This window comes from Pseudonaja textilis, chromosome 2, assembly GCF_049901715.1.
Source record: "Pseudonaja textilis isolate UNSWEBS1 chromosome 2, rPseTex1.2, whole genome shotgun sequence".
Lineage (NCBI taxonomy): Eukaryota > Metazoa > Chordata > Lepidosauria > Squamata > Elapidae > Pseudonaja > Pseudonaja textilis.
The window spans coordinates 31,801,111-31,817,377 of record NC_141991.1 but is presented as its reverse complement, the minus strand read 5'-3'; the positions used below and the strand labels follow the sequence as shown (position 1 = coordinate 31,817,377).

Below are 16,267 nucleotides of genomic sequence, written 5' to 3'. Positions count from 1 at the left end.
TCATAGCCTCGAGCTCTTTTCAAATTGTTTTCTTGTGCTTTTTCTGGAATACACAAACTTGGGTGTGTGTATGTGTGTGTGTGCATATGTATATGTATTTGTGTGTGTGTGTGTGTGTGTGTGTGTGTGCACGCGAATGTGCATATATCCTTATTTTTACTGCTTTATATAGGGCGCTTGAATTTAAGGAGCAGCTGAAGATAACTCACAATTCTGATATCTTCATTGGAATGCATGGAGCAGGCCTTACTCATCTTCTCTTTTTGCCAGATTGGGCTGTCATCTTTGAACTGTAAGTCCTTCCTTGGCAGTTATGCCTGTATGTTTAATATCTGTGCATGAGGGTGTGGGCATGCATTACATGAAGATGGATTTCCTGCTGCAGAGAAAGCTCCAAATTTCTGGTTTTTTTAATATATGCGTGACAGTGAAGGATGGCATGACTTGCTGTGTCACAGGAGCTGTCAAAATTACCTAGGTGGTAATTGGTAAAAATCAAGAAATGCTTCTTCAAATCGATGTGGTAACCCTGTTTGCTGACTTTTATTGGATTGAGGTTGACAGCGGGCAGCCTCCAGGCTAAATCCAGTCTCCTTTTCTGGGTGGTTTGTCAGAAAAACTAGTCGTTGCCTGGATCATTTTAAAACAAACTTTAAAAATCACATCTAATCTTTCACTCTGAGGCAACACATGTGGATATCAACCACAAAGACGATATGCTTGCTCATTGTGGCTGCTTCTTTCTTTCTTTTCTCTCTTATGAGAACATGGCCAAGTTTGTCAATTGGATTAGTCTTCGTGCCAATGAAGACACTGTATTTTAAAACTGTGTATTGCTGCTGCAGTTTCCCATTCTCTCTATTCTCTGGTTTCATAAGTGATACAACTACACACTGGCAAAGATAAACATGAAGTATTTGATCTTTGGCTTTCCAAAACTTGCTTCTCCTTTCTATAGGGACAGAGATGGAAAAAGAAAAAAACAGCTGGTTAGTTTTCTGGTCAAATTGTCTCTGATAACACCCCCTTCCCTCACTTCTGCATCTCCAGGTACAATTGTAAAGATGAACGTTGCTACTTAGACCTTGCAAGACTGAGAGGTATCTATTACATCACCTGGCAGCAGAAGGATAAAGTGTTCCCTCAGGATGAGGTACTGAAAGGTTGGGTGGGATGGATGGAAAGGACTTTATTTCCTTAGGTCTTAATTGTTTTTGTATTACCCTTCTCAGTTCTTCTACATGAAATATGATTCTGCTCTACAGCCCAAATTAAATTCTCTGCTCTGATTAAGGAGTCATTTTATATTAATAGCTGGGGGAGGAAGAGTAATGAAATTAATTGGCCATTAGTTTAGGCTGTCAATAGCGTTGCTGAGAGGGGTTTTCTAACTGATATGGTGGTTTTGGGGTGGATCAATAAATCAGCTATTATGAATTATGATAATTGCTCAATATGCTCAGTGCTTCCTCAAAATAATTTAACTCCTGTTTCTTCAGGGGCATCATCCGACATTAGGAAAACATCCAAAATTTACAAATTACGCCTTCGATGTGGAAGAATTTGTCCGTCTGGTTCTGTTGGCAGCTGATCATGTGTCACAACACTCCAAATGGCCATTTAGGAGAAAACATGATGAATTCTAGGTCAGATAATTGGCCTCCTTGGCAGAGTTTTTAAATACTAAAGTGTTCAGAATGTCGGCTCTTTTGAAGTAGAATCATGAATTATGAACTTGTTTGAAGAGGGAGAAGTGAAAAAGGTTAAATGGGCAGGAGTCATATATAATGTCTCCCTCCAAGCATGTTATTTCTGTATTATTACTTTCTTACTGACAATCCCTGTCCTATTTTACTTGAGGAATTTGCATTATGCATGATCCATTTATTAAGGTGACCATGTTTGCACTATAATCTTCCTATTTATTTTAGGATTGTTAGCTTCATTGCTCCAGAGCAATGAGATAAGCACACTGGACCTTTTTTCTCCTGCTTCTTTTTGTGACATGTAGCGAGATTTTTGCAGCCTTGTATCTCCCTCCCTCCCTCCCTCAGCACTGACAGAGAGCTGAAAGTGAAAATCCAGCTGAGCTGCATCTAGTCAGTATTTTTTTGTGTAATGGAAAAGCTAAGAAAGCAGGTTGATAATGCAATTTATGTGTGACATGCTTAAATGTTACACTTTTTTAAAAAGTAGGAAATCACAGCTGAGAGAAGGGGATTTTGGCATGAAATTCACAGAGGGCCTCTGTCCTATTCAGCTGTGCAATCCCAAGCTGGCGTTCTGACTTCATTTTTAATGAAAAGAGAAGTATCTCTCTGAAATATGCTTATCCATGTTTTTGTTTCTATTGCTCTATGCATTTCACCTTATACTGTCATACAGGTAATCCTCAGTTAATGACCATTTATTCAGCAAGCATTCAAAGTTATGACAGTGCTGAATGAGGAGACTTGTGCCTGGTCCTCCAAGTTGTGGCCATCATGGTCTTGTGATCATGTTTCAGGCACTTGGCAACTGGCTTGCAATTATAATGGTTGTAGCATCCTATGGTCACTATTTATAACTTCCGCTGCTAGTTTCCAACAAGCAAAGGCAATGGGAAAGCCAGCAGGAGGTCGCCAGTAGCGATCACATGACATAATGGAAGGCTCTTCTAGTGGCAACTAAGGCTGCTGGGACTGTTATCATAGATCAGTGTCGTCATTGTTACTTAGTGACAAAGTTATTGGTCCCAATTGCCATCGTTAACTGAGGACTACCTGCACATTTAGTTTTACTCATTAATCATTCCTCTGCTTGCTTCCTTGTGGGTGTGCATGTTTCATTACACATGGGACGGCAGGTGCATGGATGAAATAATTTATTACTGTAGCAGTTTCCTCCCTGGATCCTACTCTTTATTTTTCTTACTTGGACAACATTTTCACTCTTTTTAATCGCCTTGATTTATCTTGCTAACCATGCTATACAATCATTCTAACTTTGTCTAACCCTCAACATTGTATACATCCTATTAGACTTACGTTACTATTGTTTTAAACATCTGCCTAAATGGTTCAGGGGGGTTGGTTTTTTTGGGGGGGGGGGAGAGAAAGAGCCTCATTGAATAGTATTTGGCATGAAATTCCAAATCATTTTCCATGTATATATCAGGGCTATCAAACTCGCAGCCCCCAGGCCGGATGCAACCCTGACCCACGCCCACCCAGCGAAGGGGATAAAAGTCCCAATACATCACGTGACACCGCCGTGATGCCGCAAGTTTGACACTCCTGATGTACATCGCTGGCTATTTTCATGTAATTGTGATGCACCTTCCGAAAGTCCAAATGGGATTAGGATAGGATAGGTCCCTGTTACTACATTTGTTGTTGTTTCTTATGGAAATAGCCATAAAGTTGATTAGAATTAATTTTGTCTGCATCCCTTGCCATTGAGAGTATGGGGGTGGGGGAAGCATAAGAATGATATTGATTCTAATTTGCACTGTTGTGTAGCTGGAACACTAGAAACCTTGATTTAGGGTGTCCTGCCCTTGACAGAAAAGGACTCCTCCTTATTTGTATGCAAAAATAGACAAGCATAAATAGTTGGGTGGTATATAATGATTGATATTATTGACCCCTTTTTAAATAATCAAAAGCAATTGCGACCCTGTTGGTTGTTGTGTTTATAGAAGGGGTTAGAAAAGAGCAGCCTATGGACTCTTGTAACATGAGTCACTGCAAAAGGGAACTGAAAACTTTTGAAATGGGCTGGATTATGAAGATTCGCCTTTCCTTCTTAGACTGGAGCAATTGGTTGAAAAAACACTTGTCTATAAAACTTGAAAACTGTACACATAAATCCCCCCCCCCCCAAAAGGATCATTAAGAAAGAAAGAAAAACACGTCAAGCAGTATCGAAGTGTTTTTCTTGAAAAAAAATTAAAGGAAAATTTACTTTGTAAAATATAGGCATTTATTTCTTAATGGACTTTTATAGATCATGTCAGATCACTGTAAATATTTATTATCAGATGTGCCAAGGTTTAAAAAATGTATGTTTTACAACCATTTTTCCTCTGGAGCAAACATTTATTCCTCAATTATTGGAAAAACATTAGGATCCTTAATGCATTCTCATCCATCATCCGATTAAAGCTTTGGAGTCTGTCTTGGAAAGATACACTGACTTTGAATGGTCATCATCATAATAACTAAGTGGACAGCACACAGTCTAGAGCTCTGTACGCTGTGCAGCACTGAAGGTTAATTATCTGCTAAGAAATAGAATCAAAGAAAGCAAAGTCAGCTGGAACCTATTATGATCCCAAAATATTTAATATCTTTTAAATATAAAAGAGAAATGGAAGACTGGGCTGATGAGTTTGGAGGATTAGTCCATTATTCCTAGTGTGAGGAAAGGCTTGGCGAAAACTAATATTCACATTATAGTAATTGGAGTAACATTTGTTAGACCTGGAATCACTTTATTGTCACTTTGAATGTATACAAATCAGCATAGATTAAAATGAAATTTCTTTGCATACAAAGGGTCACCACCTCCAATATACACTACATAAACATGACTAAATAAATAAATACAAAATTATGCATATACCCACATATATGACATGGAGAAACAGCACATTCGAGTTTGGATGTATAGATGTACGTGGCAAGAAAAATGAACCTTGTGAGTTTACCAGGTGGATGGCATAGGGAATAACGCTGTTACAGAATCTGGTAGTCCTACTAGAGATACATTGAAATCTCCTCCCAGAGGACAGCAACAGAAACAAACCATGAAGTGGTGTGCAGAGTCTCTAATAATGCTTTGAGCCCTAAGTACATAGCGCTTATAAGCAGTATCCTGAATAACAGGAAGCAGGCTTCCTATAATCTTCTCCGTTGTCCCTACCACTCTCTGAATGGACTTTCTATCTAAGGCACAGCACCAAATCAAACAGTGATGCAGTTTGTTAATAACACTCTCCATTGTAAAAAGTGGCCAGGATAGAAGGAGAAAGATGTGCTCTCTTCATCTAATGCAGGAAATTCAGACACTGGTTTGCCCACTTCACTAAGGATGATGTGTGGAAAGGCCAGCTCAGATTGTTAGTTATCTGCACCCACAGATATTTAATAATGTAGGCCACCTCTACACCTCCATCCTTGATACTGAGTGGAGTTTTAAATGATTTAAACTGAAAGATTATCTTAGATATTTGGGCAAGCTGAAGGCTTTCTCCAACCACTCTTTGTTTAGCGACTGAGTTTCATTTTAACAGTCCAGTTGTTAAGTGAAATTATTGCTGAGTGGACACCTGACAGAGAAAGAGAGAGGCATACTGTGAAGAGTAGAGTAGAGTAGAGTAGAACAGAATAGAATTCTTTATAGGCCAAGTGTGATTGGACACACAAGGAATTTGTCTTGGTGCAAATGCTTTCAGCATACATAAAAGAAAAGGTACATTTGTCAAGAGTCAAGAATCATAAGGTAGAACACTTAATAATAGTCATAGGATACAATAAGCAACCAAATCATACTAGGAAACAGTCAATATAAATCGTAAGGATACAAGCAATAGTTACAGTCATATAGTGACAAGTGGGAGGGGATGGGCGATAAGGAGTGAGGAGAAGATTAATAGTAATAGTTTAGACTTTGTAAATAGTTGGACAGTTGAGGAAATTATTTCTTTAGCAGAGTGATGGCGTTCAGGGAAAAAACTCCTTGTGTCTAGTTGTTCTGGTGTGCAGTGCTCTATAGCGTCATTTTGAGGGTATACATTAAGATAAAGTTCTCTCGTACAGCTACAGTACACCAGTGTTACTCCTTCCAATGTGCATTGTTCTCAAGTGCACAAAATTTAGTCATAAATAGGGACACTCATTGGAAAATGAATTATTGCCATCATTTTTGCAAAAGTCACTAACCAGTCACTAAAAGTCACTAATTGCTAAACAAGGAGTGGGTGCAGTGACATGGCTATACAATGCAAGGCTTAGGACTTTCGTTAGATTCATTGGAAATACTCCCCACAAAAGCTCATAGGGCAGTTTCATAAATTGTCTAGTAATTGCATATCCCTCTGTTTGTTATATTTCCAAAACTAAATGTCTACAGTGTAATAGGAGGTAATGAATGCATGTTGATAATAATGTGATGTACTGTGTAAAGTACTGCTGAAAATATTTGGGGAGGCTATAATCCATACCTAGAGAACAGTGATCTATATACATTGTTTTTTGTATTATCATTCTATTATGAAATGTTGCTCCGTGCACTCCAGTTACTTATGTGCGGGTATTTCAAAATTTATGAAGCCATTCACTTGAAAAGAATGTGGATTTTGAGGTCTGGAACAACTCATTTTACCTTTGAATACAGATTGGGAAGAACTGTGTTTAATTTTAGAAGCAAGTAAACTATTTCGTATGCATTTGAAAAGCTTTGTCCTATGCCACCAGTTTCTGAATTGTTTTTTGTTTTATTCCTGAACAGTCTTTTGCTGTTGACTTTTTAAATAAAACACTAGCTTTTGGTCTTTGAGCATTTTTTTTTTTTTGATAAAGCATTTCTTTGAAAAAACAATAAGGTTTCAGTGTGAGACTTTGCTTTCTCTACATGCCCATCCATCATTGCTTTAAAGAGTTGTAAAGAGGTGTAATATTTTCACCCCCGTGTGTTTCATGCAATAGAATGTATGCACTGTGCAGTTATTTTATATGTATTTTACGATGTGTAATCTATTTTCAGGCTCCTTTACCATTTTTTCAATATTTAATATGCCACTAGATGGTGCTAAAATACCGTCAGGTTAAGAATGATAATTCAGATGCTCCAGAGAATGAAATTCAGGATCTAAAAGCATAGTTTAGAAACTCCAATATTCACCTATAATTAGATGTGAGCACACTAACAGAGTCATTTAATTATTATGGGTTGGGTCTAGGCTTAATTATATCTAGATTAAATTCAGTGAAATCAACGGAGCTTAAGTTAATCACGACGAATTGATTTCCATTTCAATGGATCTACTTGAAAGGGAAGATCCAATGTGTGAAAGTTTATAATCCCCTCTTTTTATCCGCTAGGGCCTCTAGGTGGCGGACAAACATAATTTTACAGCACTATAAAAATGTCAACAATAAAACGTACAAACAAGCTAACAAAAACAGTTTAATGTATTTAGCTGCAGATTAAAATGTTTATTTTAATTGGAACCGTCCCTGTGAGCAGATGTTCAGTGATGATAGTTTGTTACATTTAACCTCTGTACATCTTGATGCAGTGAGCAGGCTTTTTCCAAACAATACATTATTTGCCTTCTGGGCAAATAATGTTAACCTTGACTAAAGTGACTCAGCATGTCAGATATGTCTTTTCTGTGATAAGTGCATCTGGATCTTCATAAACTATAGAAAATGGTGGGTTTTGCTTTTCCACATATAGATTGAGCTGTCAGATTAAAGCTTGTCCTAAATCTTGAGGAAAACTGACTTCTGAGGCGTTCCAATAGATAAAAAAATCTAGTCCTCTATGACATATCAGTGACAACTATATTTGATTTTAGTAATGTCTCCCAAAATCATACTGTTATGGCTATAACTCTGTAGTTCTTTATTTATGAGGTATCCTTTTCCATATATGTGATAGCCATGTGACATGAAAGCAGTGATTGTGAAGCTCTTCAATTCTGCCACACATACATAGAATTCTCCATTGTTTAAAAGCAGGAGAAGATGAAGGGAAGAAATTTAGGCTAAAAAAGCCTAATTTCATCCAATCAAGGCATCCCACAATAATATATAGATAGTTGATATAAATAGAATTTGAGATAATGTGATGTACCTCACTTTTGTATGAAATGACCGAGGCAGAATTAAAACATTAATGAGGATCCTCCTAATTAAATAAATTAGGCTCAGTTTTTCAAATTAAGCTTGATAATAACCAAGAGTCCGGTTCCTTAGAAATGCCAATACCCAAAATTTCCCCAATCCCCTGATGTCTGCAGATTCCTCAAATTAAATCCTTACTCAATTAATATACATCATTATGGATATTGTGTATGCTGCTGTTCAAGTGCCAACTTGCTAGTTGATTGTTAAAACATTTTTAATCTGGTTACCAAATTAATAGATTATCCTGGTTTATATAATTAAGCCACAAGCCACATACACCCTTCAAATTTAGCACATTATTGCTGCTGCTAGTTTGGTACTTGACATGGTCAAATATGTCATAAAGGTAAAGGTTCCCCTCGCATATACGTGCTAGTTGTTTACAGCTCTAGGGGGCGGTGCTCATCTCTGTTACAAAGCCGACGAGCCAGCGCTGTCTGAAGAAGTCTCCATGGTCATGTGGCTGGCATGACTAAACTCTGAAGGCACAGAGAACGCTGTTAGCTTCTTACCAAAGTGGTCCCTATTTTTCTACTTACATTTTTGCATGCTTTTGAGCGGCTAGGTTGGCAGAAGCTGGGACAAGTAATGGAAGGTCACTCCATTATGTGGTGCTAGGGATTCGGACTGCCGACCTTTCTGATCGACAAGCTCAGCATCTTAGCCACTGCGCCACCGCATCCCTACAAAAAAAATATGTCATATAAGTCAGCAATTATCTATTGCTGATCTTATCCTACGTCCAAGGTAAGAATAGGAAAAAGAGAGAGTCACTCTGATCTAGTGATTAAGGCCTCATGTTAGAAAGAGGAGTCCGAAATCTCTAATTCTGTCACACTCTCTCAGCCCAACCTACCTCACGGCTGTTGTGGGGAAAATAGAAGGCAGATGTGTTGAATATGTTCGCCACCTTGAGTTATGCAAAAATAATAAAGATGTGATAGAAATAAACAGACTAATCCTCAGAAAAACTGATAAGGCAAGCTACTGTATATAAACAGATATTTTCTAGATGGGTATTGAAATGCCTTCAAGCAACCTCAAAATATAAAATTTCTTTTCCACAGGCACAAAAATATTTAAGAGTCTATATAGTTGATTTGCTTGTTTACTTTTGCAAGCTTTAACATGGTTTAGCACGCTGGCCAAAGCATATTCATAGTGTGAATATCAGATCACTATACTTGTCTATGTTTTGGATCCATCTGTAAGATTAAATTAGTTATAATTTTAAAACATATTACCAAGTTTCTATATATCCCCATGTATTAGAATAAAAATGTGCCAATTCATATATCTTGTGGACAGAAAGATATTTATACATTATGCACATGCAATGCAGATTCTAGTGTATTGATAAACAGTGCATGTAACTGTATTAAATATTTTAACCTTCGGTATCCTAAGCTAGTTAGTAACCCCAGGACCAAAAGGATCAGAATTTGCAATGCTAATGGAATCCATTTACAAAGCAGAATGTTTTGAAGAGGGCAGTTTGAATAAATTTGCCTTCTGTTTTACTAATGGGTGAATAGGAAAGTGGAAAATCATTAGCAATGAAATTGTTTTGAATAGATACCCACTCCTCAATCACAGTTCATTTATTCAGTTTTTCTGGGCAGGATGAAACCCTCTTAGCACAAAGGAAATATTTCCACTGAAAAAGTCAAATGAAAGTCAACAAATGATAAGAAATATAGCCTGTAAGCAATGAAACAAAATGCCACTAATTTCCAGAACTTAGTGTAACTTGGAATTAAAGCAAATGCAATATGAAAGGACTTTTCAGAGAATTCTTCAGCCGTAGCCCAGTACCAGCTAACCTCTAACATGTTTTGAAAGGCAAAGGAATTTAGATTTGCCTCCTTACCAGTGGTGGGATTCAATTTTTTTTTACTACCAGTTCTTTGGGCGCGGCTTGGTGGGTGTGTCAGGGGAAAGATACTGTAAAATCTCCTGTCAGAGGTGGTATTTGCCGGTGCTTCGAACTATTCAAAATTTCCGCTACCGGTTCTCCAGAACTGGTCAGAACCTGATGAATACCACCTCTGCTCCTTATCATTCCTTCTTAATTCTTGCTTTCCAAAGTCCATATGCTGAACTGTCCACATCTAAAAAGAAAAAAGGTTTTCTGCACATTGTTTTGTGAATAGGAATGTTCTATGTGATTTCATCACAGGTGTTGCCTAGTCATCCCTATGCCTAACTACCTCAGTATCACAGCTATTGATGGAGGAGACTGGATACCATAATACTGGACAAAGAAGGTGTAATTAGATTAACGAGCATGCTAAAATTTGATAAATAAAAAAGTGCTCTCCTCCTAATGACAAAGCATGGGCCAGTCTTACTACACTGCTGACGCATGCTGAAAATATTCTGTCTTTGCATCTGACACATAATCAGGGGTGGGTTGCTACTGGTTCAGCCTGGTTCTATAGAACCTGTAGCTCTGAAGAGCAGCAGACACTGAACCGGTTCAGTGACTCTTGCTCTGTTTGGCCCAGCTGACCATCCAGGCTCTTGGCTCTCCTTTTTTTCCTGCTTTTTCAACCTCAGTTGCTTTGTGTGGCACAGCTGAGGTTGAAAAAGCAGGAAAGAAAAGGAGTTTGAAATGCTGCTCACCTGTCAGCTGTCTGGGTGGCACAGCTGAGGTTTTTTGGAAATGGTCTACACGTGCGCAAATCTCACCAGGGGTGGGATTCTACCTGCCAGAGAACCGGCAAATCGCACCACTGGCTGGCCCTGCCCCGCCCACTCACTCTTTACCTGGCATGCATGTCATCAAACTTACCTGCTAAGTTTCTATTTTTACTTTCCCCCCCCCCGACCATCAGCTGTTCTGCTGTGCTGGAAGATTTAGATAAGCTGGAAAGCAGGAAATTGTTGTGTTTCTTGCTTTCTAGCTAATCTAAAAGCAGAGCTGAACCTTCCTTAGGACCAAAGTTACTATTTTTCAGTGCAGACTCAGGTAGCCGATTGCAGATTGATAGATCTCTAAGTGAATCTGTGATTCTGTGAGCAACTCAATCTGCCTGCCTGCTTTGCTGATTTTGGGTAAAAGTTGCTCTTTTTTAAATAAAAAATTCAACATTTACATACATGATGTGTTGTGAATTAATTTTGTGAGTTTGCTTGCAAGCAAATTTTATGTGACAGACTCAGGTAGCCAATGGCGGAAAGATAGATCCCTGAATGAATGTGTGATTCTGTGAGCAACTCAATCTGCCTGCCTGCTTTGCCTGATTTTGGGTAAAAGTTGCTCTTTTTTAAATAAAAAATTCAATATTTACATAAATATTTATAATATTTACATACAAGTCATGCCCAGCCAGTCACATGACCACCAAGCCACACCCACAATTAGGCCACATCCACAGAACCGGTTGTTAAGAAATTTGAATCCCACCCCTGTTCTTATAATACTCCTATAGTAGATGGGCTCACTATGGAATTCCATGCCTCTTAAGTTCTGCAAATCATAACAGAATAACAGTTGGAAGGGATCTTGGAGATCCTGTAGTCCAACCCCATGCTCAAACAGGAGACCCTATACCATTTTAGACAAATGGTTGTCCTTAAAAACCTCCAGTGATGGAGCATCCACAGCTTCTGGAGGCAAGCCATTCCACTGATTAATTGCTCTAAATGTCAGGAAATTTCTCCTTACTTCTGGGTTGGTTCTTTCCATTAGTTTCCATCCATTGCTTCTTGTCCTGCCTTCAGCTGCTTTGGAGAATAGGTTGTCTCTCTCCCCCCCTCCCCCCCCGCCCCGCTTCTTTATTGGAAGACTATTCTCATGTCACCCTTAGTCTTGTTTTTATACCCATACTAAACATATCCAATTCCTGCAATCATATGTTTTAGCTTCCAGTCACATGGCTTCCCTCAAAACTATTTGGTACAGTGTGGCCCTTTTTCATTACTTGTTTCTTTGCATGCACATTTGCTTTGCACGTGCATTGAGACCTTCTGCAATGGAGATAAATTTCTTGTGTGTCTAATCACTCATGGACAAATAAAGCATTTAATTCAATTCGGTTGTCTCGAGGAATGAAGAATTATACCCCAATAATTGTCATAAGGAAATGCATCTTAAGCCAGGGTGATGTATATGTGTATATGTGTTACCTTCCTTGCTACTAATACCTAACTGTTCATGGTAAGTCTACTCAAGCCTAACTTGAGATTCCACCCACTTTAATCACAGCCATTCCTTCTTTAAAAACAAATCAAAGTTAAGCTCCAAATGCTGCAGGTTACAAAGCAGAAAGGGTCACTTACTAGCAAAAAGGCAGTTGTGTCATCCTTGGATGGCCACAGTTTAAATTGTTTGTCTTTCCATGGAGTAGGTTAAATAGATTAGCTGACAATCAGATCAAATGCTAACCTTTCCAGTTCTGTCCTCAGACAAGTTTATCGTGATAGGGATGAGAATGGCTGCACATGCAGGATTTTCTTCTTCTACTTTACGAAGTAATATGATGCCTGGCAATGTAATAATTCTGTCAATTATTATATTCCTTCTGACTGTGTTCTCTGGCACAAAGCACTCTGTTGCTGAAGGGTGCCAACACTTTCTGACAGAAGGAAATAAGGAACATAACTTTATTTTGTAAAACCTACTGCTTTGTTTCTCCACACTAAACCGGTTCACAGTGAATCAGTGAATTACAACAAGAAAATGTACTATAAATAGTCCTCACATAATGACCACAATTGGGATTGGCACCTAAGTTGTTAAACAAAACACCATATGACCATGTCAGACCTACAACTTCACTTTCACCAAAGCAAATCACCTGTGGTTGTTAAGCTAGATGTCACATGATCACGACTCACAATTTTACGGCAAGCTATTGATTTTGTTTGTTGTAAGCCAGCTGTGAAGTGCGCAATCATTGATCATGACTATGGGATGCTTCAGTATTCATAAATCTGAGAACCGGTTGTAAAATTACTTTTTCAGAAGCATAACTTTGAACAGTCTCTAAACAGGGCAGTCATTAAGCAAGGACTGTATTCTAACATAACAGGCAATCGTCAATAATACAGCAGAACCGACAATAATGTTAATAAATCTTTAATGGAATTTAGAATGCTGGCTGAGTTTCCACAAACTCCTAACATTGGGGGCAGATTTCTTTATGAATCTATCCCTGGACTTGGGGTTCAAGCAAAAAAAAAATCATTTCCATTAAGAATGTCATCCCCATTTCTAATGCACAAAGAGAAAAAAAAATCTAAACCAATTATTTCCACTTGAGATCAATTTTAGTATGGAAAAGGCCACAACTAACAGGCCAGGCTTCCTTCCATGACAATTGAAAACAACTTACGTTTCATTCAGACGAGGCCCAGGCATAGGATCCATCACCTCTGAGAATATTTGACTATTTAAATTGAGAAGCAAACAATTTTAGAGTTCAGGACAAAGAATGGATGGTATATGCATTTGTCAGAAGAATGAAAATGAAATTAAATTCATTAAAAATTAATATATTTAATGTTCCCTTTATTTCCTCTGCTACATTAAAAGTTACAATTTGGCTGCCATTTCTTGATGATGTACATCCAAATTTTGGAGGGAACTCATACTGTATTAGAATTCCTGGACCTGTTGTATAGCAATGTTTCTTCCAAGGTGAGACTGGCTCCAACAGTGTGGGGCTTTTGGGAGGTCCTCAAAGTATAGATTTGTCAAGTGGCTTGGTGATCCCATGATAGAGAGGAACCTACCAAATCATTGCATGGTGGCTTATTAAATATACTTTCTGTATTTTTTTCTTGCCATTAAAAATGTTTTAATTTAATTTGCTTGCATTTTCAACTGGTATTTTATCTATTTGGACTTTTTTATTGTATATATTGCCCAGAGGAATTGGGATGTGTCTGTCTGTCTATCTATCTATCTATCTATCTATCTATCTATCTATCTAACTCTATTTTTGTATCTCTCTCTCTCTCTATCTATCTATCTATCTATCTATCTATCTATCTATCTATCTATCTATCTATCTATCTATCTATCTATCTATAAAGCAGTGGACTTCATATAGATAAAGTAAATGGAAATAACACTGTTATTTATTTGGGTATTAACTTTGTGACAATTAATAATGTCAAATTTTTGACATATATTATTTAGATATTGAAGAGAAGGACTAGGGGTGAGAAGGTAACAGATTTCCAATATTTGAGGGGCTGTCACAGAGAAGGAGGTCAATCTGTTCAACAAAGCATCTGAGGGCAGGACTAGAAGTAATGGATAGAGAGAGATCCAACCTAGAATTATGGAGAAACTTCCTGTCAGTGGGAACAATTAATCTGTAAAGCAGCTTGCCTTCAGACATTTTGGGAGCTCCAGCACTGGAGATTTTTAAGAAGAGCTTGGATAGCCATTTGTCTGGAATGGTATAGAGCAGGCCATGCCCGGTTTAGCGAAGGAGACAAAAGTCACAATACGTCACATGACGCAGCCATGACAATGGGAACTTGACACCCCTAGTATAGAGTCTTCTGCCTAAGCAAGGGTTGGATTAGAAGTCTTCTAAGGTCCTTTCCAGTTCTGTTATTCTGTATCAATAAAAGAAAATATCTGTATCTCAGGGTTGAAATGAGTTACCTGGCACTGACGAATGTTACCTAGTTTGGGTAATAAAATGACTGCAAGAAAGTAAACAAGCTCAGAGAGCACCAAAGACTCAACTGTTGTTCTGTATTCTGTTCTGTATATATAACATTCTAACCTATCAGACTTAATACTTTGATCAGCCAAACATAAGTTACTAAACCGTTATTTCCTCAATCAGCAGATTCCATCTCTTATTATTGCACCCATAAAGCCAACAGACAGGTATGGCTGCTGGCTTGTCAGCTTTTTATATAGGCATCTATAAAGGTGGTTGGATGCCGCTCTGGATTGCAGGCTTGTGCCCAGAGCTGATATTCCGCTAGGGTTTGTCAGGGTTCATTATCATAAATCCAATCCAATGATTCTGGACCTGATTAACAGGCACACTTTAGATTATAGAGGAGAAGAAAAAGAAACAAGCTGGCTCTGACAGTCGTAATTAAAGGCCATTCTGATTATAACTGCAGTAGGGATTTCCACACTAATCTAGGCAGCTGGAGGTAAGAGAAGGAATGATTACTGATTCAAGCAAGGCTACTATGGTTTCCTATTCAAACTGTAGGTTCAAGTGAAAAGGTTTAGGACAGGTTAAAAAGGGGGGCGGGGAAGCAGCACACAGAACTGCAATCAAATAGACATCGGGCATCTGTATCAGCTGACTAGGCTGCTATATGCAGGTGTGAAACTTTCCAAGTTATGTTTTTACGTTGTTCCATGAGTAGAAGGTAGGGCAGGTTGTCCTAATCAGGAGAAACGAGTGAAATGGTTTCAATTAACCTGTTCCAATCCAATCTAGTATAGTGGCAGTGGTTTCACCAGAGGACTGGCAGGAAAGAATTGGATAGTGGTATGTGCCTTTTTCCCTGAGCAGCAGAATATACAAAACATTATATTCCCATATTACTTTTGGAGGGGTTGGCCTTCGAATCAGTCTTGACTGATTGTGTGGACATGTTTCTGCAGTTACCTCAGCAAGATTTTAGGCAGGGATTTGACATTGCCTCCTTCCTATGCCTGAGAGAAAACAAATGGCCGTGGATCACCCAATAGGGTTCATGCCTAAGATGGAACTAGAACTCCCAGTCTCCCAATTTCTAGCCTGGTGCCATAAGCACTATAAAATTGACTTATTAAATAGTTAAGTAGAATTTTAAAAAGTGTTTATGTGTAGTCAGTAAATGATTATATTCTGTTTTGTCCAATCTTTGATACGGAACATATCAAAGATATGTGTAGAGTAGGATTTTTTTTCACCTTGACAGCAAAATCTTGGGATGGTTTTGTTGCTGCTTGTTGTAAACAAATAGTCCTTAATCTTCATGATTTCACCCTTGGCAGGAATAGGTAAAGCATTCCCAGAATAAGATAACCCAGATTTACCCTTTTTGTCCTTGTCAAAATCAAGTAAAATGGATCCATTGAAAACAGGTATAATTTATTATGCTTTAGAGCCTATGTAAGCCAGTTGAAACAACTCCGTGAATTTCAATGCATATAATACATGCGTTGATAATACACACACAATTGAGAGGGTGTTCATTGTAGCTGTCTGCGAAGATCTCTTCTTAGCTTCAACTCTGGAATTCCTGATGGCAGAATAGGTGCAAGGAATTTCTTTTTCTAATTGAATTCTTGAATATTCTTTAATTGGCTTTAATATTATTTTCTCATATTGCCTTGGAATAAAGCCTTAAATTATCCTATTTGTGTGATCATTGTTTCTGAACCCCAAAGTACC

General features: G+C 38.2%; 1 protein-coding gene across 4 annotated transcripts in view; it reads left to right on the top strand.

Annotated features, from left to right (window-relative positions):
* The window catches only part of EOGT (EGF domain specific O-linked N-acetylglucosamine transferase), a 669,726-nt gene that overhangs the window by 26,366 nt on the left and 627,093 nt on the right, over nucleotides 1-16,267 (top strand). For 2 of the 4 annotated variants that reach the window (XM_087923638.1, XM_087923640.1), the window contains 3 exons: nucleotides 173-292; nucleotides 1,051-1,153; nucleotides 1,500-6,540. In XM_087923638.1, coding sequence (XP_087779764.1) covers nucleotides 173-292; nucleotides 1,051-1,153; nucleotides 1,500-1,646 — 370 coding nt within the window. In that variant the 3' untranslated portion in view covers nucleotides 1,647-6,540. Of the gene's footprint in view, nucleotides 1-172; nucleotides 293-1,050; nucleotides 1,154-1,499; nucleotides 6,541-16,267 lie in introns of those variants that run through there. The other 2 variants (XM_087923639.1, XR_015741598.1) reach the window with 2 other exon arrangements.